At 42.2% G+C, this 23,725-nt stretch overlaps 1 protein-coding gene across 1 annotated transcript in view; it reads left to right on the top strand.

Moving 5' to 3' along the window:
- atp9a (ATPase phospholipid transporting 9A) overlaps positions 1-22,967 on the top strand; it is a 28,337-nt gene extending 5,370 nt beyond the window's left edge. Inside the window, exons 5-28 of the mRNA XM_084016481.1 lie at positions 589-647; positions 1,581-1,632; positions 2,710-2,804; positions 4,147-4,227; positions 4,560-4,635; positions 5,067-5,143; positions 5,363-5,523; positions 5,623-5,765; positions 6,520-6,632; positions 7,328-7,537; positions 10,655-10,816; positions 11,373-11,465; positions 11,583-11,666; positions 12,439-12,609; positions 13,531-13,629; positions 15,455-15,544; positions 15,731-15,875; positions 16,378-16,442; positions 17,336-17,491; positions 18,395-18,459; positions 18,707-18,815; positions 18,901-18,958; positions 19,214-19,417; positions 21,169-22,967. Coding sequence (XP_083872607.1) covers positions 589-647; positions 1,581-1,632; positions 2,710-2,804; positions 4,147-4,227; positions 4,560-4,635; positions 5,067-5,143; positions 5,363-5,523; positions 5,623-5,765; positions 6,520-6,632; positions 7,328-7,537; positions 10,655-10,816; positions 11,373-11,465; positions 11,583-11,666; positions 12,439-12,609; positions 13,531-13,629; positions 15,455-15,544; positions 15,731-15,875; positions 16,378-16,442; positions 17,336-17,491; positions 18,395-18,459; positions 18,707-18,815; positions 18,901-18,958; positions 19,214-19,417; positions 21,169-21,305 — 2,705 coding nt within the window. The 3' untranslated portion in view covers positions 21,306-22,967. The remainder of the gene's footprint in view (positions 1-588; positions 648-1,580; positions 1,633-2,709; positions 2,805-4,146; positions 4,228-4,559; positions 4,636-5,066; positions 5,144-5,362; positions 5,524-5,622; positions 5,766-6,519; positions 6,633-7,327; positions 7,538-10,654; positions 10,817-11,372; positions 11,466-11,582; positions 11,667-12,438; positions 12,610-13,530; positions 13,630-15,454; positions 15,545-15,730; positions 15,876-16,377; positions 16,443-17,335; positions 17,492-18,394; positions 18,460-18,706; positions 18,816-18,900; positions 18,959-19,213; positions 19,418-21,168) is intronic.
- Positions 22,968-23,725: the final 758 nt, after the last annotated feature.

The following is a 23,725-nucleotide window of genomic DNA, read 5'->3' as shown; positions in this document are numbered from 1 at the left end:
TGATCAGATATTTAGCAACAAATATGCATCATGTGTTGACATGAAAGCCCTTCCTTGTGTTAATGAAAGCTTCATCTTTTATTAAAAAGATAAAGTATTTGTTGCCACATTTTGTTTCTAAATGGTGACTGCTGCGTAATCTGTAAAACGTTTAATGCACTAATGTGGAGTCCCTTGAAGCCTAATGCATGGCGATATTAATGTGCTTTAATGTCTTACATATGCAAAGCCCAGAGGTCACGGCAGAGGTTCAAGGGTCAGTGATCTCTACCCAAACAATTTTGGCTGCTCATTCCAAATGGAATGAGAGAAAAGGCTCAACTCCCCCAGCATTCTTTCAAATCTGCAAGGAAAATGACTTTCCCAAATTCACTGGGGCGACTACTGAGGCTTCACCTAAAGAGGACATTAGTGTTTTAAAGTCACATTTCATAAAAACGTACAATAAAACCACAGCAGGACTTGTGGGGATCATTTCCACAAATGCTTAAAAATCTATGTTAAAGTATTAGAATGTCTAAACAATCAAATAATAGAGCAAAGTTTAAAGTTAATCAAGTGTTTAATAACTTTTTCTGTGTGTTTCAGGCACAGTGAAGGTCAAAAGCAGCGGTATTCAAGTCGGAGATCTCATAATCGTTGAAAAGGTTTGTCAAAGATCGTTTCATCCTCACGTGTAAATAGTTTTGCTTTTTAGGACCGTCAAGTTGCCATTTATATGACAGGGAATAATGAGGGGGCTGTTAATCTTCTCTGCTCCACTGGTGACTGAGCTGAAAGGAGTTAGTAAAGATTTTGTAATCTTGTGATCAATGCTGAGCCTCAGCCTGTCAAATTCAATGCATGCACGACACACGTGAACCTAAAAATTACTTTAATTAGAGCTCACGCCCAAATTCAATTAAGTGCCATTTATTGATACGAAATTCCATTTATAGTTTGTGGCCATGTCTAAGTTAGTTTTCGGCTGTGTTGCTCTTCTCGTGGACGGAGTGGAATCTCTGAGGTCTTTGCACATGAAACATGAGAAGCCAGTCCTGTCTTCAGTTTCCAACTGAGGGCTTCTTTCTGAATCACTCATTTCAAAGCAGCTGAAGGAAAGGTCACACATGTTGTCCCGCTCTTTCCACTAATATGACTGAGTGAGTCAGAGTTGGGACTTGAAACTCATAAGCAGTGGTGAAACCGGTGGCGGACAAAAAGAAAGCTTTGGAATTTCTAAATTAAACTACATTCTTATTGTATAGTCATATAATGCATCTTTATTAGACAATCGACCACTTAGCAGCAATCCATGCACGGTTCAATTTTGGGGAAGCTGTCCAGATGAATTGAACGGGGAATTAGTTTAGTGTAGTGGCGGGACCAGGTCAGGCAGAGTGTAAAACCTGGTCAGGGTCCCGTTCAGGCCACGACAGGATGATTTGCTGCGGGGCTTATTATTTTTGACTGACTGGCTGCTGGTAATTTGGCACATGAAAAGCTAAACGTTACTTTTTCTACAGTCAAAGAGCAGGGGAGGGAGGAGGAAAAAGTGATGCCAAAGTGATGTTTTTCTTTCTGCCCTTTTTCTTTTGTAGAACCAGCGTGTTCCTGCTGACATGATCTTTTTAAGGACCTCTGAAAGAAATGGTAAACATCTGCTGGTCATTCATCCAGATCTCCACAACAGGCTCGCTGCCTGGCTGGCTGGGGAAATGACTTGTTTAAAAAAGGCGCTGAGGTGCAGGGATTAGCCCTGAGCCAGGACAGGAAGTGCTACAATGTCTAAATTGTAATTGGGTCCAGTACTAAACTATCACTCACAGCGTGGCGGGGTGGAGAGTTCCTACTCCGTGTAATGGTGAGATGCGGTTGGCATTGTAGACAAAACATTGTTCTCTCGCCGCGTCTTCGATGTCTCATTTTTGTCTTTCAAATTAGAAGATAATGAAAAAGGAAAACAAAGTGACACACATCAAAGATCATCTGAATAATCAAATATGGATAAGGACTAGATGTGTCACTGATAACACAAACTATGCAAAATGCATAGCACTGTTTATTTGCACATATACAAAATCCTGGTACATTCAAAATATCCCCCTCCGAGACGTTTTAATGTTCTGCTTCCAGAAAACCCAAATGTGTCCGTCCGAGAAGCTGGTGGCACGTTGTTGTTGTTTCATCTTCCTGTCGGAGGAAGAAAAACAACAGCTTTGTTTTACTGGAAATAGTGCTCGCCGGTTATCTCTCTTCCATGTGGAGGCCATTAGGTCAATTATAAAGAGCCTATAGGCCAGGATTGGGAGTTTTGGGCAGGATGATGCATGTAAGCCAGTGGGGGGGGATGGGCTTTGTTTGGTGGATGCCTTCACTTCTATTGTAAGAGTGATATGCAGCTTAGTCTCATTCACATAAGTTGCTGCTATTCATTTGTGACTCCATGGGAAATGGTTTTATTGCCCTTTTCAAGTGTCTATTCACACCGGGAACTTGAAAACGGACGCGTATTAGAACAAATAAAATCAGAAACCAGCAACAGTTCACCGCAGCCTTTAGTATCTACTTAAATATAAATGTAGTGATTTTGGACAATCACTGCCACCATCATTTTAGAGATTATGGCGCGCCTCCCTATATAACTAAAAGCCTATGTGTTATTGCCCCCTAGGGGTCAATGTGTTTCCATCTGGCATCATTGGCAGCTCTTGTCCCTCTCCCTCCCAGGATCCTGTTTCCTGCGGACTGACCAGCTGGACGGGGAGACTGACTGGAAACTACGCCTCCCAGTGGCCTGCACTCAGCGACTGCCAACTGCTGCTGTGAGTCATAAGATAAAGATGGAGGGGTAGTCGGGATGCAGGAGCAAATTGTATGTTGAGTGCTGTGTTTATGCCATTACTGTGCCTTGTTAAAACTGGTGAATACATATAATTGCACATGGTTTCAGAGAAGCAAGTCATTAGGACGGAGTAGTCATTTGACCAGAGTGCAGGGTGGCCTGGTCACCGGAGACTAAAAGGTCAAAGGATCATCTCTATTCACTCTTTGAGTTCTTCATTGTTTGACCAGTTTAGAATTGTAAAGGCAAATATTTTAATGGTGATATTTTAAAATTTCAAACTGTCAATACATTTGAACAATTATCAGTTAAATACAAGATTGTGTTATTTTCGTTTAGTTAATGATGTATTTGGTTGGGGCTTAAATGAATAGATCAAATCTGATACATTTAATCTTTTATTATAGATTAGAGATTGTCACGTAATTACGGTCAGGAACAAATTGGAGGTGGATGACGTTGCTATTATTTGATATGCAGTAAATAATGGTTAAAAATGGCTGCTATTGGCATGCAGATATTGGTCGGGAGCTGAAAGGATTAGTCTATGAATCAATCTGACAGAAAATGAGTTGACAACTTTATTGATAATTTATTATTTGTACATTTTTAAGTCAAAAGTGCCAAAACAAAACAAAAAAACACTCATTGGATTTGATTTGAATGATTGAAATGCTAATATTTGCTGTTGTTCTTAATCCAGAATTTCTTTGGGTTTTCAACTATTGGTTGATTTGGGCTCTGGGAAACTGTGAAAGACATCTTTGACTGTTTTTATATCTATATTACATCGACCAAATGATCAATTGATTAATCACAATAATAATATGCAGCTTAATCATTCTAAAATGATTGTTAGTTGTAGCCCGGGGTCTAACTCATCACTGAACTGCTGTGTGAGCCGCTGCTGACAGGATACTGTTTATGTTGTGCCTCAGGACAGACAAGATAGACAAGATAGTAAAAATAAAATAACTAAATATATATAAAATAAATATATAACGAATATTTTTGTTTTGAAACCGTCAATGCAGTTTGTCTTCTAATTCTGGCCTCGAGCAAAGACTCTTGATGTAATATGCAAAACCATAGAGCAAACAGTGTATAAACGGTAAAGGATATGAATCTGGTCTCCATGTAAGTGATGTATACAAATGTGTTATGTTTGATGAGTGAGTAAAGCCAATCTTTGCTTGTTCTTCCACTCAATTGTTTGTCATAATAAGTTTATTTTATTTAGCAGGGAGAGTGAACATTAATCAACATCACTCTATTAATTAGATTAGTCATTCTAACCCATGTTTTTCTCATGTTTCTCACAGGATCTTCTCCAAATCAGATCATATGTGTACGCGGAAGAACCAAACATTGATATCCATAACTTTATTGGAACTTTCACCAGGGTGAGTACTTATATTACTATTACTGTTACATACAGCATGTGAGCTCATGGGCATAAAACCAGAATCCCCATCTAATGTCCTGCTATTCAATGTGTGTGTTGGATCTAATAAAACCGATGATCTACTGATGTTAAATCAGATTCATACGTTTTCTAAGTTTCATAAACTATCAGAGAGGCTGTCGTGGGAAAGAGCTAATCCTCCTAATCCAAACATTTGTGAGCAAACAGAAAGATAAAGGCAGCCAACGCTTCTTTAACGGATGTAGCAATTATTTGTCTGGTTTCTCTCTTCCTCATTATTCTGCATATTTGTCGTCTCAACTGTTACAGGAGGACGGAGACCCCCCAGTCAACGAAAGTCTGAGCATTGAGAACACCCTGTGGGCGAGCACTGTCGTTGCCTCTGGTACGTAACTGAGTGGGTGGGGTGCAGGTCTGCCGATAACGCAGCTTAAACCCAGCAAGTAACCCGGACAAGCCTTTGCCCTTAGCATCAAGGGCTGCACTGAAGCATCGCTGTTGATCTGACGACTCGACTATCCAAACACACAGAAACAATAATGAGGCAGTCGGACATTTTTGCTCCTTTTATAAATAGCTCTGGGGCAGCTACCCATAATTATAAAGAGGGAGACTCTAAATCACACTAACGTATGTTATCCATTAAGCAATTGGAAATCTGCACCCCGTATTCCAAATGTCACACATCACTTGGAAAAAGTATATTCTTGTCAAGATTATAAGTCTGGGAAACATCTTCTTGACATACTGTGTGTTTTATGTTGTTCCTTTTATTATATTGACCCGAGGCACTTTTTTCTCTCTTCCTCTCTCCAGGCACGGTGGTGGGGGTTGTGATTTACACAGGCAAAGAGCTGCGCAGTGTCATGAACACCTCCAACCCAAGGCACAAGGTACAGTAGTGTGAACCAGAAGCCGAAGACCACCATTGGATAATTTAGTTGGCACGAAGCTGGAGGATTCTTATGGAATTAATTACACAATTAAACCATTAATTAACTGTGTAATTTACTTAACTTTTAGTGGAATCTTTGATTTACTTAGACCTGCACATTGCATACACACATACATTAATTTGACTCATAAATCTTTGTCTTTGTTGCTCGTGATAGGTGGGTTTGTTTGACTTGGAAGTGAACTGTTTGACTAAGATCCTGTTTGGGGCCCTCGTGGTGGTGTCCCTGGTCATGGTGGCCCTCCAGCACTTTGCTGGCCGTTGGTACCTCCAGATCTTCCGCTTCCTGCTGCTCTTCTCTAGCATTGTGCCGATTAGGTGCGACTTAATTCTCTGCTTCAAAGTCATCTGCAGCATTGCATTGTATTTTCTTGTAAAGGGTTAAATAACTGTTTTTTTGTGTTTGTTTTGATGCAGTTTGCGCGTCAATCTAGATATGGGAAAGATGGTTTTCAGTTGGATGATAAAGAAAGACTCCAAGATCCCTGGGACGATGGTGAGGGCTAGCACCATACCCGAACAGCTGGGACGCATCTCCTACCTGCTCACTGACAAAACAGGTTCGACTGCGAGACATGGCAACGTAGTTTATATTCAGAATCACTGAGGCCACTTTGCGGAGTACTTAAATGAGGAGTTATAGTGCTGAGGATTTGCAAAGGAAGTATCCAGTAGGACAGAGTTAAGTCGTTTCCTTCCCGAGGGGGGGGGAGGGTTCTCAGTGGTGGGGCTTCTGCTCCCTGAGACCTTCTTATTGGACCCTTAAATCATAAAAAACAAACCCAAAGTCTCTCATCCATACACACCTTCAGAGCACAACACCTCCACCAGTGCACTTCCTCAGGCGCGAGGTGTTACACGTCAGATTTATAGCCCTCATGCCCAATAAACTGATCAGCCCTTTTCCCCATCCAGAGCCTGATAAGGCCGGTGGGGTCTGCAGGTCAGGCTAATGTACGTGCGAGGCCCCCCGAGGTCTTTTTGATATATTGGTGGAAAATGCTTTTAAAGTGAGTGTGCGGATACGGAGGCTGTGTGTAGTGTTGAAGGGAAGGCTTCTGGCTTCCTTACCATCGCCATATGTGACATGGAGACTCTGTTTAAGGTAACTCGTTATTGTTTGTCCAAACCTGTGAAAGGTGTGGAAGTATTTTTAGGGATATTGATGATTGTCATGTTATTGATTTTCATTTAGAAACCGTATTTTTTGGTCATTATGCAAAAGTGTCAAACGTAGCACAATTAATCCTGACATGAACACAAGTTTTCCATTAAATTCACTATTTGAATGCCTGTTTATGTAATCTCTACCAGGGACTCTTACCCAAAATGAAATGGTGTTCAGGCGCCTCCATCTTGGAACGGTGGCATATGGGATGGACTCTATGGATGAAGTACAGAGCCACGTGTTCAGTGCCTACACGCAGGTAAAAACAAACAAAAAAAGCACAAGCCTATGGAGTTCTCCGGGTCGGTCAAAGAGAAGAAATTAAATTAACGCAACATTTAGAAAAAAAATGAAAGATTGAATTTCCCCCTAATCTTGGGAAAAGGTTAAAACAAACAGACATGAGCATTGTTTTAGGAAACGTATCAGTTTGTGATTATTGTTTGGTTGAATGCTTCCTGACCTCAGATGACACTCTTTGTCCCCCTTGACACCAGAGGTTAGTGAAGCAGGAAACAGGATTAGCCCACAAGCAAAGCACTGACCGGACTTCTTAAATGACGCTACCATTAACCCCAGGAGGCTTCTAAATATAGCAAGGCCACAACGCAAAAGAAAATTGTTCATATTTACTTTGCACATCTGGTTCTGTTTACGGGCCACTATCACGGCAATCATCCAGACTGCCATTAGTGGTCCAGCTAAAAACCTTCAAATCTCCGATTAGTAATCTCTGTTTTAAAATCTGCTTTTTGAATCTTCTTTGTGTGTTGTATATAGGAGTTCACGTGTTCATACAGCTTGTTTATTTAGACGGTACACATTATTGTATCGACTGGCTTCAACAGCTGCCCTCTCTTAGTAAAACCTTGACCACAATGAGAGACTCACATTAGAAAAGGTTATTCCTGTATGCCGTTCTTTGATGACAATAACCTCTGTAATTGCCTTCAGCCCACCCATGACCTTCCAGCTTCCAGGGCTCCAGCAGCCACTAAGGTCCGAAAAACCATCAGCAGTCGAGTCCACGAGGCCGTGAAGGCCATCGCCCTGGTGCACAACGTGACCCCCGTGTACGAGGCCAACGGCGTGACGGACCAGGCCGAGGCCGAGCAGCATTACGAGGACACATGCAGAGTCTACCAGGCTTCCAGCCCAGATGAGGTACGATGGTCATGACAGGTTATTTTTGTCAACAGAAGGTCAGACTGAGAAAATGTTTTGGTATTTTTTCCACTTGTTTTGGATGACCGTGTGGAGGCAGACAGGAAAAAAGGAGGAGAGAGACGGGGGTACGACATGCAATAAAGGTCCCGCGGCGGGAATCTTACCCAGGACGTTGCGGTCACATATGACGTACGCAGTCACCGTTTGGCTACCTTGGCGCTCCCAAGTGTGTGCTGGTATTTAACAGAACCTATTACTTTGGTTTGAATTCACACAAAGCACTATTGATTTTTTCAATCGTCAAATATATCACAAAAAACTTCAGTGATTAAAAGTTCCCCTCTAGTCCAATTATTGTTACTTCACTTGTGTCTGACTGTGCTGAATGATGTTTCACACCAGAAGGTTGTTTTCACGTTCTTCTGCTAAAGGGAGGACACGTCTCCTCATTAACAAAAGACCCTGATTAGTGACAAAGCAACTGGTTTTTTTAGCCAGTCACGCTCCAAATAATACACAACTTACACAAGAGTGATGTTGAAACCTGAAGCCTCCAGTCAACATCCACTGAGCTGTGACGTCCTCGGAGCCATCTTGTGTCCACCGCAGTTAAGGTTTTAAAATGAAAAAATATTTACACGTTCATAGATGCTGGATCTTTTTAAATGTGTTTTTTGTGGAATAACTATACCAACTGGATGGCAATTGTTTGTTTTTTTATAGCAGAGTGTTGAAACATGTCTTTAGGGGAAATTTTTTCATCATCTAATCAACATTTAACATCTAACTTCAGCGAATCCTTTATTCTTCTAGATTTTTCAACAACAAATACAATTGTTGGAGTGCAGGTCGCATGCTACTTGAATAGTATTAATAATAATAAACTTTATTTACATACCGGAAGAACCTGTCATACAAACATTTAAAATGTTAAAATACCTTCAAAAAGGGGAGGAAAATAAAACGGAAAATACACTTAGAGGAGCATAAACTGAAATAACATAACAAGGTGGGTGTGCAAACTGGATTTATTCATTGGAAACGTTTTCAACCAGAAATAGCAATTTATGGCTCGGCTGATTTTTTCAGAGTTTATTTTTTGCATCCGTTTGGAAACATGCATGTAGACGTTTCCCACATTTATAACACAAACAGCTGCAGCATATCCATCACACCATATACGAAAATACACACAGGCAATTACCTACATGGTGATATACATCAACTTGACATGTTGGGAAATGTACACTTAATCTACTTAAACATCATTACCTCAAGGCCAAACATGGAAGGGCTGCCGGAGAGAACGGACTTCCCATCTCAAGATGGAGAGTTTTTTTTTTATCGGTAAGGCCATTATCTCGAGTGTCTTCCCTGCTTTCGTACTCGAAGAGGAACATTCACAAGCCAATTGGCATTTCACATTCACGTCCTTGATCTGTATGAGTTCTTTGAACGTCAGGAAGAGGGCTGAGGAATTCAACTTCGATCCATTTCCTGCAATGTAAATACGGATTTCCTTAATGTGCTCCCCAGCCCATTGCACTTATGCCCTTTTGAATTTCCCCTTTGATAGCACTTTTTAATAGAGCCCGTACATCTGTTGTGATTAAAGAACAGTTTTTTTTTTTTTTTATAATGCCGGAAGGAAATTGAGCCGTTTCTTTGTTGTCGGTCTCACTAGATAAAAATGTAAACCGTTTTCTTTGAGTTGCGGCGCCCTGAAAAGTTCATTGTATCAGTTTGATACAATCTAGTAACATTCGGTTTGCTTTCCTCCAGACTTCAGGAAGTCTTAATATAGATCTGGTTTTGGCTGTGAGCTCCATGGACACATGTCAGTGACTGTTGGATACATGGTTTTTACCAATCTGGTCAAAACTCACATTTTACTACACACACACGTCACCTTTTTAGATCATTAGAATGATAATACATGTGGTTTTCTTCTGATTCAGACTTTTTAAAAGCCTCATTTACTGATTGTGTTTTTCACTCTTAGAACTACAACTAACAGCAGACACAAATATGTTTGTAACTTTTAATTAAATTGATCACACTAAAAGATTGACTATTAAAGAATAAAAATATTTCATGATTTTTAGCTCAAATACTAATAATCATAAGGATTATATCGATTCTGTCATTCTCCAGTTGATATCTGAATCACTTTCTTCCTCAGCTTCTATAAGTGTGTCGGCCGTGTGGTGGTTCTGAGTCAAACCAACTGGAAGCAGCATTGTTCAGGCCTGTTAAAATGTTGCAGCCGACCCAGAGGCCGCTATTACAAGGTGGTGCTGCTGTGGCAGACATGGGATCCAAGAAGGCCCCCACAGTGAATATTTCTAGACTGTGACTAAGCACAATCTTCATATTTCCCAACCTGGATGACAAACATTACGCTAGTCAGAGCTTTGCTGACGTTAAACTGCTCCTGGTCAGGGCATTGTCAGACAACGTGGTCATGTATTTCCAAAATAAGTCATTTTGCAGCTGCAGAATGAGTTTGTTCAAAATTAGAGTTGGAACGTCACGATGTTTGTTGTTTCCTCTCGTCTGTGTCCATTTGGCTGCCCTGCTGTTAGACATGCCAGAAGACGAATGATGAATGTGATCAGACTCCTGGTCTGGAAGTTATTGGGTAACGTCGTCTTCCCACACAGACTGGCACACGTTGACATCGTGTTAATGGATGCCGTCTGTCTGTGTCGTGTCCTTCGGAAAGTTCCAGCAGAAAGTAGATTTTCTGTTCATAAAGGGACATTTCCCTAGTTTATCAATCAATAGTCTCGAGTGCTGGAAATGTTTGCGCTATTGATTCAATCTAAATGGTTACTCTGCTCTCTGGTGTCCTTCACTGTTTGTTTTGAGATTTGAATTAATGGAACATCATACTAACATAATGGCTTCACCATGAAAACCTGAGCACTGTTCTCTTTTTCTCCCTTGCTGCATCTACTTCTATGATGATTATGTTTTATTGTTTGGCTCCATGGACACATTTATTGTTTTATTGTTTGGTAAAAAACATAAAATCTTAGCTATTAGATAAATATTGCAGCCTGACCATCCTTTTTCCTCAGTTGTTCTGTTTTTACAATGTGGTGTTGATAGGTGTCGCTGGTGCAGTGGACTGAGAGTGTTGGCCTGACGCTGGTGGGAAGAGACCAGTCCTCCATGCAGCTGCGGACCCCTACTGGCCAAATACTGAACTTCACCATCCTGCAGCTATTCCCATTCACCTATGAGAGCAAGAGGATGGGTATCATAGTGCGAGTGAGTGCCAAGATCATTTTCACAGTCAGTTTAATTGCAGGAGCTCCGGTAAATTTAACTTTCTCGTGCACTACAAAGAAATTTAGTTGGTTTTAGTTTGACCAACTGCTGAAATATGTATCTCTAATGTATTGTATCCTAATGTGGGAGAGTGCTTGTTGCTAGGAGGGTGATTCTGACTTGACGCAGGCTCTAACAAGGCAAACAAAAGAAAAACAGATTCCTATTAAACCACATTATCTGTGAAAAAGCTCACCTCATAACCTCTGACTAAGTCTGATGACTAACTTTATTTGTGTTGGCTGGGGTAGAAGTCAGGAAGCCTGGCTTTTTTAAACTTCCTCACGATAATATTTTCAAACACTTTTTGAAAACCCCTTGTGAATACCAAAATAAGTTTTGCATTTCTAGGCAACCGAAATCATAAAGTGATGCACGTGCACCGTGGCTCACGTGTGCATGGATCGACTGGAAGCAATGAAACCTACTGGGGTATTTAATGCACGATGCATCTGCTTTTTCTATCCTATTCATGTGTGAATAAACCGTTTTCTAGGATGAGTCTACCGGAGAGATCACGTTCTACATGAAGGGTGCTGATGCGGTGATGACAGGCATCGTCCAGTATAACGACTGGCTGGAAGAGGAGGTAAAGTTCCCCCCTTTTCACAAGACCAAGATGTAACAATAGTGATTGTATTCCCGTTATAAATAACTCGCAGTCCAACCTGCTAATTCCAGATGTTGCTGACTCTTGTTTTTCTAGTGTGGGAACATGGCGAGAGAAGGCCTGAGGGTCCTTGTGGTCTCAAAGAAGTCCCTGACCGAGGAGCAGTATCAAGATTTTGAGGTTATTTCATGAGATTAACACTCAACAATCTGACTCTTAGCTCTCGGATTCACCCTAAAACAAGACGACGATCTTACAGTTTTTCTGTCTCATGTTTAATAAAGCTGTTATCGCTGATTAACCGCAGAAATACAAACAATTTGTCAGACATCTCTTATGTTCACTCAAAAATACACACAAAAGCAGACTGATGTTTTATGCAGACATGTTCACTGTTTCTAAATGTCAACGTGTGTTGCTGAGTAATTAGAGTGACCTCTGACCCCCCCTGTCCCTGCAGTCCATGCACCCCACCCTCTCATGCACACACCCCACTCATTGTTTGAGCAGGGCAGGGCTGTCTCCCCTGCAGTCTCCAGCCCCAGGCCCGTTGCTGAAGTGTATAATTGTGTGAGCGAGGGCTGGTGGGCAGCAGTGAGTCACCAACTGAGTCACACACACACACATATGAGTCACTCACAGATTGTATTTGCTTTATCTCCCTCACTAATTATCCTGGAGTTGGAACGCTGGAGATGGGTGTTGACCGATTGATTATGTCTGCTCTGGATTTTCTCTCACACAGTTGCTTTTACGGGCTGCTTGCAGGCAAATACCTGAAAGTGTATATGTAATCTGAGACTTTGATGTCTGACGAGGATGTTTCTGTGCATGTTTGTCATGAACTCCACAGCTGGTGGCCATAAACTGATATGTTCTCCTTCTATCCCTGACTGTTTGGTCTTGCAGTGATTCTAATCTGAAATATCTCCATCCCTCTCCTGCTCCTCAGGCACGGTACGTCCAGGCCAAGCTCAGCGTCCATGACCGCTCGCTGAAGGTGGCCACAGTGATAGAGAGTCTGGAGATGGAGATGGAGCTGCTGTGTCTAACGGGGGTAGAGGACCAGCTCCAGGCTGATGTCAGGCCCACCCTGGAGATCCTCCGCAATGCAGGAATCAAGGTCTGAACTGAATTATGAGACAAGTACATGTGTTTTTCATATCTACAGTACTTAAACGATACACTTGGATGAGGCTTGTTCATGCAAGTATAAAAAACATGATTACAGGGAATTTGAGTGAATTATGAGGACGTTTTAAGCGGTTTTGGATGTCACCGTTCACCGTTACGTTACATTTTTATGGGGATGAGCGTTTGCTTTTGTGCAAGGAAACTAAAAAGTTGATCGCTCACTGAAGTAAAAGTTGGACTCTTCTTTCTTTAAAGGGTTGGGTCACCAGAAATATGTAAAACCAGATTTTCTCACTTGGCTCCAGTGGTATATAGCAGCACAGATCGTTTTAACTTCATTTGCTCATGTGCTGACTCCGAGATTTCTAAATATCTAAAAATACCAATGTCATCATCTTCCCAGAAAATGTGTTCCTGTAACTGGCAACCGTTCTCATAGGAACTAATTCTTCTGTAGAAAGTGGTTCTGTTGAAAACGTTTGACGTTGTGCAACAAGAGCATTGAGACATATTAATGTAGTTTGTATGCCTCCGTGCTGGTGACAGTTTTTGGGTCGTCCGTCTAGGTTTTATTTAAACATCCAAAACCAATAATAATCAACCCGAGATGCTAATCCTTACGATCACTGGTGTTTGTCTTGTGTTTGAAGCAATAGCAGTACAATAAAGAAAACCATGTGTGATAACAACACTAATTCTTAGTAAAAAATCTTAGTTCCCAGATGGAGCGGTTACAGGTTGCTTGAAGTGTTTGATCGCTGGAATTTAGCTTGTTAACAGATTTAACAGATCAATTATGGAAACATTTCGTTTTGTGCAGTTCCTTATTTGAGTGGAATTTCTCTTCAAACATCAGTGCATCTTCAGAAGTACACAAATCATGCTATGTGTTTGTCTGGTTTCTGTGTAGGTTTGGATGCTGACAGGAGACAAGCTGGAAACGGCCACGTGTACCGCCAAGAACGCCCATTTGATTACCCGCAGCCAGGACATCCATATCTTCAGGCCCGTAAGTGCAGGACGAGGACCTCTCTTCCTCCTCTATGGATATGAAGTGTGTAATAGTTGATTTTAGTACCGCAGGGTTCATCCCAGTTCAGTGCAGCACTGACGGTTTCCTGCCTGTCGACCCGCGGGCATCCATCCTCTGCGCGAACCCAGGCCCATTAGCCGGTGGTCGTACGACCCCACGCAACTACGCATGCAGCCCAAGTCAGCATCCACACGGCTGAATAAATCACCTCCCACCAGCGAGTGCATCCAAGCCGCTGTCAATGAGAACAAACAAGCCTTCGCTCAAACGGAGAGGAGAAACCAGCTGAACCACTCCCAGAGGGAACACGCGGAGGGCCGACTTCCTAATTTGTTTTGCAGGTTTTTTTCTGGGCTCTTTCGCCGCTTTGATAGTCCCCTTTCTGCCTTCCCCTCTGGATCGGTGCCAGAGCAGAAGGAGCGCCTGCCATATAGGAAGGTTACAACTTGCGTACAACTGCGGTTACTGGAAGGGAATAACAATGGCTGGCACGGCTTGAAAACCTCCGTCCCGGTGGACGTGGGAGTGCTGACTGGGCCTGCAACACATACATCTGGATTAGTTTCCTGGTGGCCGCCGATGGCCTGATCTGGATTGACGTATGAATAGTCAGCGGCCGAAGGATATTCATACCAGAGCATTACTCCCGTTGACAGATTAACACCATGCCCTGTCAGTGCTGCGTTTCTGGAGAACGTTTTAGTCTATATTTGAACCTGACACAATTTTTAAGAATCTATGTTGATTTTATAACACAGTATATTCTCCCTCATGTTTCCAAGTTAGATTTATCCGACTCTCTTAAGCATTTGACAGCCCAAAATAAACATTAACACGCTATAATCTACTGCACAGATCTGAAGTGTTTATTCATGTATTTCAACATTTATAACTTCCCCTTTGAAGACATATTTATGTTATTACTATATTATCAGTCATTCAGCCTCCACTTATAGGTGCCCACAGGAGACAAACATTCATATCTGCTTACAACTGCATTATATTGTGTTATAAACATTCCCCCTATTTGTATACAGCTGATAAATGCAACATTTAAGTGTCATTTTAATAGAATTACTTGATATAAATATTTTATAGTTTTACATGTGGGTGCAATGTTCAGTTAGTAAAGAGATAATTCAATTAAATTCAGTGATGTGAGACGTCTAAAAATGGACATCAATTAGATCATTTTATCTGTGTTTAGCCATATGTTGATGAAAAGGATTCACTGAGCCGACGTGTGAAGCAGATTAGATAACTGCCAGACGTTACAGATATTACATTAGAATCAGTTATAATGAATTCCATTTTCTGTTCTGCTTCGTTGAGCTTAACATTTAACTGAGGTTGATGCATTTATAACAACGCTAGAACAATATAATTGAAATATGGACACAGAACTGAGCATTTTGAAATAAGGTTCTGTGTTTAACACAAGCATAAGTGATTTTAATGTTATATTCTACATGAAATATGTGAATTTTGAAGGTTTTAGGTATCCTATTACCTTACATATTACTGATCCCAGGGAGAAGTGTAATACAGTTCAGAATAACTATTTGGAGAGAAACCGTCTGATTGGTACACCCCTAGTTTATGTGGTAAAAATGCTCATCCTCGTATCATCCAGCCTTATGAGCCGTCGGTTGGATGTTCGGCAGGTATTCGGTTGCTCTATCGTTTGGAAATGAGTGTCTGATAACAATCAGGATGCTGACAGATTGTCATCCTTGATAGTTTGTTTATTCAGTGTGTTCTACGCGTGCCTTTTTTATGAATGCGGTTGCCTTTGCCATAGGTGACAACGCGAGGGGAAGCCCACCTGGAGCTCAACGCTTTCAGGAGAAAACACGACTGTGCGCTGGTGATATCGGGGGACTCGCTTGAGGTAAGTGTGCATCTGCTCGTCTCTAACCCTCCTTATCTCGACGTGATGATATGGCTGCCGCGGCTGCATCTCTGAAAGTGGTCTCTGTGGTTAGAGTCTTTCTCTTAAAGGAGTTAAACTGTAAGTTAAGTTGAGGTGTTGCTAACCTGTCCCCTTCCTGTGGGTTTTCCTTCTTTGCCGTTGCAGGTTTGTCTCAAATACTACGAGTACGAGTTCATGGAGCTTGCATGTCAGTGTCCCGCTGTGGTTTGCTGCCGATGCACCCCCACTCAGAAGGCTCAGATAGTGCGACTGCTGCAAGAGCGTACAGGAAAACTCACCTGCGCTGTAGGTGAGTTGAAAAATAGAAACGGTCCCAACAGCTTTTTTCATCGGGGGGGTTCAGGCTGTACAGCTTTCAGTTGACAATTTCTTTTTTTTTATTGCAGGTTTTGTTTGTTTCTCTCTCACTTCTACTCATCTCACCAGCACTCCCAGTATGAGCATTGATTAAATGCCACAATGAACTAATCAATCAGACGGTTTAATGTGACGCCAGCTAACTGAATCGAACATCAAATCGTTTTACACGTGATTTTATTGTCATTGGAAGAACATTTTTATTAATATCGTCTTTTCTCAGCCGTATCACATGGCCCCTTTATCTCACCGTTATGGGGCAAATTCCAAACATTTAGTTTTCCTGTCTGTAGCTGTAGCTCTAACCTCTCAATCGGGCCAAATTCAAGGGCGTGTCCCGTGGAATCCACACACACGACACTGTCGCTAACAGTTTGTACGGGTGAGTCACTGATGTGAATCCTGACACCTCTATGGCTTTTGTTTTCTCTTAGGGGACGGAGGAAACGATGTCAGCATGATCCAGGAAGCCGACTGTGGCGTGGGAGTGGAGGGAAAAGTAAGACTCTCTCCATCTCATCGCCTCACGTTGATGTGCCGCTCTCACAGATTTTTTACTTTGCGTTTCCTGTCGAGATCCCTCTCACGTTCAGAGACATGCAGAGAGACATGCACACAGATGATTCCTCTTTATGAGGATCCATTGTCTGGGTAGAGGAAGCAAAACATGGCAGGATGCATTCGTGCATAAGTAAAAGCAGGAGTCTCTCATCGGCCTGTCTGCCGTGCTTCTTGTGGCTCTCTCTGTAAATTCCCCGCCAGGAGGGCTAGTTTGCTCAACTTTATACATGTTTCTTTCAAGAATGGTACTAGTTTTTAGACTTTTTGGAAAATTCACTCATGCTTTTTCTTGCTGAGTTAGTTGAGAAGTTGGACACAACTGTAATATCTGTTTGTTAAAGATAGCAGCCAGTTAGCTTAGCATAAAGCTTAGCATCACCCTTAAATCTCACTCATTTACAGGTAAAAAATTGTAATCCTTACAAAAACTACCAAACCTTTTTATTCTTTTCTTTCCTGGTTCTCAAATGTGGAAATTTCCTCTCTTTTTTTTTTTGTCTTTTGTGACAGTAAACTGAATTTGTTTGGGTTTTGGATTGTTGGTTGGACATCATTTCCCTATTTTCTCTATTATTTTCCTATTTTTGAGAAACAACTAAAAATAATAGAGAAGATAATCGGCATACTATTTTTTTTAAAACCTCCAAATTGATATGGTATATTCAAAGTTGTTGTATTTCTAAGAATGACATCCCTGGAGGAAGTATTTGTCCACCATCTGTCTGATTTTTGTCTTTCCATATAAACAAGCTATATATCTGTCACTGTACGATGCTCAGACCTGGTGCAGCTTGTCCTCACTGTCCTCTGTGTGTGCTTGGTGTTTGACAGGAAGGAAAGCAGGCCTCGCTGGCCGCCGACTTCTCTGTGACTCAGTTCAAACACTTGGGCCGTCTCCTCATGGTCCACGGGCGGAACAGCTACAAGAGGTCTGCAGCCCTCAGCCAGTTTGTCATCCACAGGAGCCTCTGCATCAGCACCATGCAGGTAGAGTACAACCCAAACACGGTGCCTTTTTAGGTCGCTCTCCATCAGTCATGTTGAAATTATACATTTGAATTATACAGTTATTATTATTGGAAATATCTGTCCACAAAATGCATTACATGTTCACGTTCTGTGCTTTAAGAAGCCACTGATAAAGTCTCACAGTGGTGATTGAGCTTCTGGCTGATGAAAGCCCTTTCCTTTGCAGTAATAAAAACAGTTTGAGGCGACGTCTCCAGGAATTTCCCCGACACTGTTTTGGATCTGTTATCAATCGTTTCTCGCCATAGGTGTCGCCAAAAAAACAAAACAGAACAAAGATCTCCAAGATTGTGTTTATCCACAACACCTAAAATCTCAATGTGAGGAGGAAACGGTCGGGGCGAGGCAGAGATAAGTTTAAGTGGTGGTCATGGAAGGGTGGGGTGCATGATGAGTCAGAGGAGTCACCCTGTGTTGCCCTTCTGAGCCCCCCCCGACACACACACACACACACCCCTGACACCGTCCCGTCTAATTCACGTGTCCCAGTCCAACCTCGGCCCCTGCCATGATGGGACAGCCCATGACTCACTGCATCATGGATTTTGGGGTTTCAGGGAGGCCGTCCTCCACATGTCTCACATTAACACCCACCACAGCTGAGACCTGGACGGCTGACTGACTGGTTGGCAGGCCAACATTGGTAACATACATGTACAATTAACCTCATGTGGGGGATTTAGCTCGTTGATGAGTTGATGTACGATTACCCTATGGTTTATGTTGCCAGACTCCTGCTGTATCTTCCATTTCCTCCTCGCTCTGATGTAAATTGACATGTAGAATTTGTAATGTGATGCCCCTGATTTTGTTTATTATCATGTGTTATGCCGTTTGAGTAAGGATTTTCTGTTTCCCTAGGCGGTCTTCTCCTCTGTTTTCTACTTCGCTTCAGTCCCGCTCTATCAAGGATTCCTGGTCATCGGGTGAGTTACAAACTCTGCGTGGCTATGACTTATCAAGGGAGCATTTGGCCGCCTTGTGTCCCTGGCATTTCCTCTGTGTTCAAGCACTGTTGAAACTCGAGAATGGGGGGGAAAAAATATGAAAGTCTTGACTGGCCTGATCCATTTCACTGCTGAATGTAACAATGAAATGTGTGAAACATCTTGTCCATGTGGCATTTTCTCTGGAGAGTATTCCTCACGCTGAGGTCACGTGGTGTTGTTTCAGCTACTCCACTGTCTACACCATGTTCCCCGTCTTCTCCCTGGTAGTGGACAAAGATGTCAAGTCAGAGGTTGCCATGTTATACCCCGAACTATACAAAGATCTCTTGAAGGTATTTTTATGAATGAAAACACAGTGCAGCCAAATATACACAGAAACACATGGAAACTTATAAATATGATGTTTTCTTCCCACAGGGCCGACCACTGTCTTTTAAGACATTTCTAATATGGGTCCTAATAAGTATCTATCAAGGTAAGGAAGAGGTTTTACCTTATGGTGTCCACTGCTCTGTGTGTTTAGCCTCTAGGGTTTTCAGCTAAGCTAGCTAGCCTCACAGTCCTCTCATCTGCTCTATTGGATGCTGGATGGGGAAAATGGAGATGGATAAATGAATGTGCACCAAGGCAAAATAGATGGATGAACTGATCCTGCAGCATAGTAGTTCAGTCACTCTTTGGCTCCCTCTTTTTCAGGCCAAACGCTGACTTTAACGCTTTAACTCCACAGGGAGCATCATCATGTACGGAGCGCTGCTGCTCTTCGATTCGGAGTTCGTCCACATCGTTGCCATTTCCTTCACCTCTCTGATCCTGACCGAGCTGCTGATGGTGGCCCTGACCATTCAGACGTGGCACTGGCTCATGATAGTGGGCGAGCTGCTGAGCTTGGCCTCCTACTTCGCTTCGCTCGTCTTCCTGCCCGAGTTCATAGGTGAGTGAGCACAAACACTGGTAGATGAACCCACACGTATCATAGTGAAGAAGAAGTGCAGTCTGCTTTCCATTCACTGCCGCCTGGTTGATGTTGTTGTGCTTTTGCCGACCTTGAAATGGCGCGTCAGCATTCAGGTGAACACGCTTTTTCACATTAGGCCTCCTGTGTGCGATTTAGCTGTGGTATGCTTGATACGAGGAAGGCTAGAGGTGAGTGCAGTGACGAAGTGGGGACGAAGCTCCGGCATACCGTAGTATCAGAGAGGAAATGCCATCGATCCTGTCTGCTTCCTGCGGTCAGCAAAGGTTCATGTGTTTCTCTCAGTAAAGGTGTGTATGGTAGGAAACACTGGCCACAAGAATAATACTCATAATACGAAATAAGTGTAATATAGAAACACATTCGTAGCCATTAGAAAGGGCTGAAATAATGACTTTCATAGCAGATTGTTGGTGTTAGTGTGTGTTACTCTATGGGACCATAGAGAAACATTTTTAGGTTTGCCATATTAAGACTCGTGACATAGTCGATACCCTAACCAAGAGCTTTCCAAGCCTTTATTTTCAGCTTTATTTGGGGCGTGGAGTTCCATTTTCATCCTACGATCTCGACCACTGAGCATCATGACATGGCATGTGGTCAAGTGTACCCTTTTGGGATACTTTTCCTCCCTCTTTGAACTCAGATGGGAATAGATTTTTAAAGGCTATTTTTCCGTTGTTTGTGCACTTTACTTGGACATTTAAAAAAAAAAAAAAAAAAAGTTAGAAACTGAAGGTCAGTTTTCCGTTCTCCTGTATCCGAGGATTGATATCGTTCCAACGAAAGATTTAGTCACAAACTCGATCAGATTGACATGGACGGCTGTACCGGAGGCTCTGAACATGTGAGGCGTGATGAGACCGAGGAGAGGAAAAGCCAGAGTGCAAACTGAAACAAACAGGTGTTCTAACAACAACAACAGGAAGTTAGTTATTGCAATTTCAACGCTCAACATCAGTGGCAGCGACACAGAGATCCTAGCACCAACTTTGTGTCAACATTCATACTTCTCCAAGTCATAACTCTGTCAAATCTGAACACATATATGTTTACACTCATACACGTTTAGATTCAGATTGTGTGACTTTGCTCTTTGAATTTAGCCTTCAGGTACTGCTAATAGCTAATTTGGCATACTTTTAATTGTGCATATTTTCCAAAATGTAAATGGGTTAAAAGAAAAATGCAAGTTGTAGCAAACGGCTCATTCATTGTATCCATGGCAACATTATACGTCCTGTATACAGCCCCCAAATTAAAGCTGCAAAACGTAAAGCATTTACATGACTTGATGATTTACCAAGCAATAAGTTAAGCTACACATATGACAAATTGCATGAGCAGTGTGTCGGATTTAGTGGCATCTAGCTGTGAGGTAGCCACCTGAAAACCCACTCGCTCACCCCTCCCTTTCCAAGCGTGTCAGGGAACTACGGCCACCTTCAGGTAACTTAAAAAGGGTGAAAGGCTCTAACAGGAGGCAGTGGTTTGTCCATTCTGGGCTACTGTAGACACATGGCAGGCTCCCTCTCTGGATCTGAATGACTCCACATTTCTGCCTATTGTTCCCCTAAAGACCTAATACCTTTAAGAGCCATAAGAAGCACATGGGTGTGCCTCTAGTTATCCAGAGGTCAGAACCGTTAGACGATGCTTATCAGCGATTGTGTATCCCACAACCTCATTGTGTTCTTTGTCCCCGCCAGACGTCTACTTCATCGCCACAGTGTCGTTCCTGTGGAAGGTGACCGTCATCACGCTGGTGAGCTGTCTGCCCCTTTACATCCTCAAGTACCTGCGCAGACGCTTCTCCCCGCCCAGCTACTCCAAGCTGACCTCTTAAAGACCTCCCTTACTGTGGGGGAACAAACAGAAGGGCGTCCCTGTCTTCATCCAAGCAGAGCCTGAGCTTAGACCAGAGAGTCAAACATGGATTCATCATTCTTTTTTATTTTTTTTTGTTCTGAAATTTTCCACGTGGAAATGCAACAGGATGGACAGTTCTGTCAGGGACTGGTTGTTTACTGCGAGTTATCGTTAAAAAGCAGTTTTATCTTGCTACATGTGTTTGATGCAAAGACTAATCGAGGATTTCTCCATGTAGAGAACACCCGCAGTGGATTAAAGGCTGACCTATTTATTCTCGGCTGAATTATGAACAGATTTGTAAATATGTAATTTAACAACAGGCAGCTATTTAGCCTGTATGTAATAAATGAAGGCACAGAATCCTTTCAGTAAATTATGCAGACCCAGTTTTGTTTTGTTTTAATGCCAAAAGTCACATGAAGGAAAGTAACTGGAATAGTTGGCTGTCTGTGGCCCGGCTCTGCACGTGTGTGTCGTTCGGGCTGGAAACTCATTTTCTCTCATTTCCACTTAGTCAAAGCACTCTTAGACACCGACGTTGACGTAGCATTCTCACTCAGGACTTGATTCACTCTCTCCTTAAACACTTTTCAGATTTCTAAATGGAGTTTGAAAATAATACGGTGAAGAGAGAAAAAAAACACACAAAAAAAAGGCCGACTGGCTAGACTTTGCATAAAACACACGTCTGTAAGTAAGCTTGTGTGTTTGTTTATCGGTCGCCGTGATGCTGCAGCCCCGACACGGCGGAGGTGGTGCGGTTTGTTTGTTTTAGCATGACCCGTGATGTCTGATGTTAAATCTGTCTTTGTCTCTTTGTGTGGACCCTGAGTTGTTAGTGTTTGTGGAGCGCGGTCAAAGCGGCCGCAAAAGGAGCGTTGGTTGGTTATTTGCGGCACCGAAACCTTTCGGCCCGGGGCTCCCGAGGCCGAGGCGGAGCGTGCAGCCTCTCATGTGGTCGGCTTCTGCATTGCATGATGACTCACTGTAACAGTGACCTAAAGCCATAACTGAAAATACCCCTCTAACGGCGTCCAGCTGCCCCTCTTTCTTCTCGTCCAATCCAGGGGTCCCCCTCACTTCCACTAACATCCGCTGTGAAACGGGGGAAAGGGATCAACTCTCCTCAGTGGAATATTGTGATTAAGTATTAATACACTGAGAAGAAAGAGTAAAGAAAAGTACCATTCCACCGGTGATGAGATGGTGGACACACTGTATATAATCAGCAACTAACAATAACATGACTACAATGTCACTTTTTTCCAATAACTTCAGAAAACAATTAGTTTTTTTCTCATGAGACGTGATGAGTCGTAACGTGTCAAAGGGAGCCATGAAGTTATCATGTGTTCAACTAAACCGGTAATCCCTACTGAAGTCCGTACACTGTTTGCACAGAATATCGTTTTGTACAAGCTATTATTCTATTTTTATGTCGTAATAGATTTTGCAAAACATGAATTATGCTAAACATTTTTGGGTTGCTTGTAAATAACCTTTTGTTTCTTTTTTTAATTTATTAACATGTTTTATTTAATGGTGTTGATTGCACACGAATGAGCAGAACAAAAAGGGAGGATTGTGTTGATGTCAAGTGACGTGATAATGATCAATAAATCTCATGGTTTCTTTTCTCCTGCTATTTTTTCTTCTTCTTCCATGTGGCTTCATGTCCAGACAGCTTAAAGGATGAGGATACGGTTATTTTGTTGCTTGTTGTCTCTCAGGAATTCTCTGAAAAATACTGTGTGTTATTCTCAATATTTCCACCCTTTTTCAGTCCCAACTCTATTCCTTAAAGAGTCATTTTTTTAATGTATTGGGGTTTTTTTAAGTCTGAAAAACTTCCTCAAACAGCTGGATATGATATTTTCTTTGCTAAAACAGGAGTAACTATGCGTTTGTTGTGTACTTTATTACGGGATTCATGTATGCACCATCTGATTGCTATCATGGGATTTAGATGACTTTGATGTCTTTTGGTAAAACACACAGCCGCAAAATGTAATAACTGCGCTTAATGTTGCTTAATGACCTTTGCATGACCTATAAAAGTGGAAGTAGTTGAGTTTAATATGACTTTGCGGCCTGAAACGATCTGAATGAAATGAAAAGCCGCGGCGGCCCTTAATGTGGCCGTGGACGCGCTGCTGCCATAAGAATAGGAAGTAAGTATTTTGTGAATGAAACACAAACTTGCATACTTTTCCCCGGTTTTTCCCAGGACGTTCCTCCATACATGGGAACTGGATTTGGACTGAAACTATCAATCACAGTTTCTTATGCGAAAACAATTATAGCTATTATGGTTGTGTTCCACTTCGGTCTTCCTGATGAGGTGGGAGTTACACAGAACACAGTGCAGGCAGACGGAGGAGTCTGGGTGTTTGG

Source organism: Eutrigla gurnardus (assembly GCF_963514095.1).
Source record: "Eutrigla gurnardus genome assembly, chromosome: 8".
Lineage (NCBI taxonomy): Eukaryota > Metazoa > Chordata > Actinopteri > Perciformes > Triglidae > Eutrigla > Eutrigla gurnardus.
The sequence above is the reverse complement of the archived record's forward strand: the minus strand, read 5'-3'. Positions and strand labels throughout refer to the sequence as shown.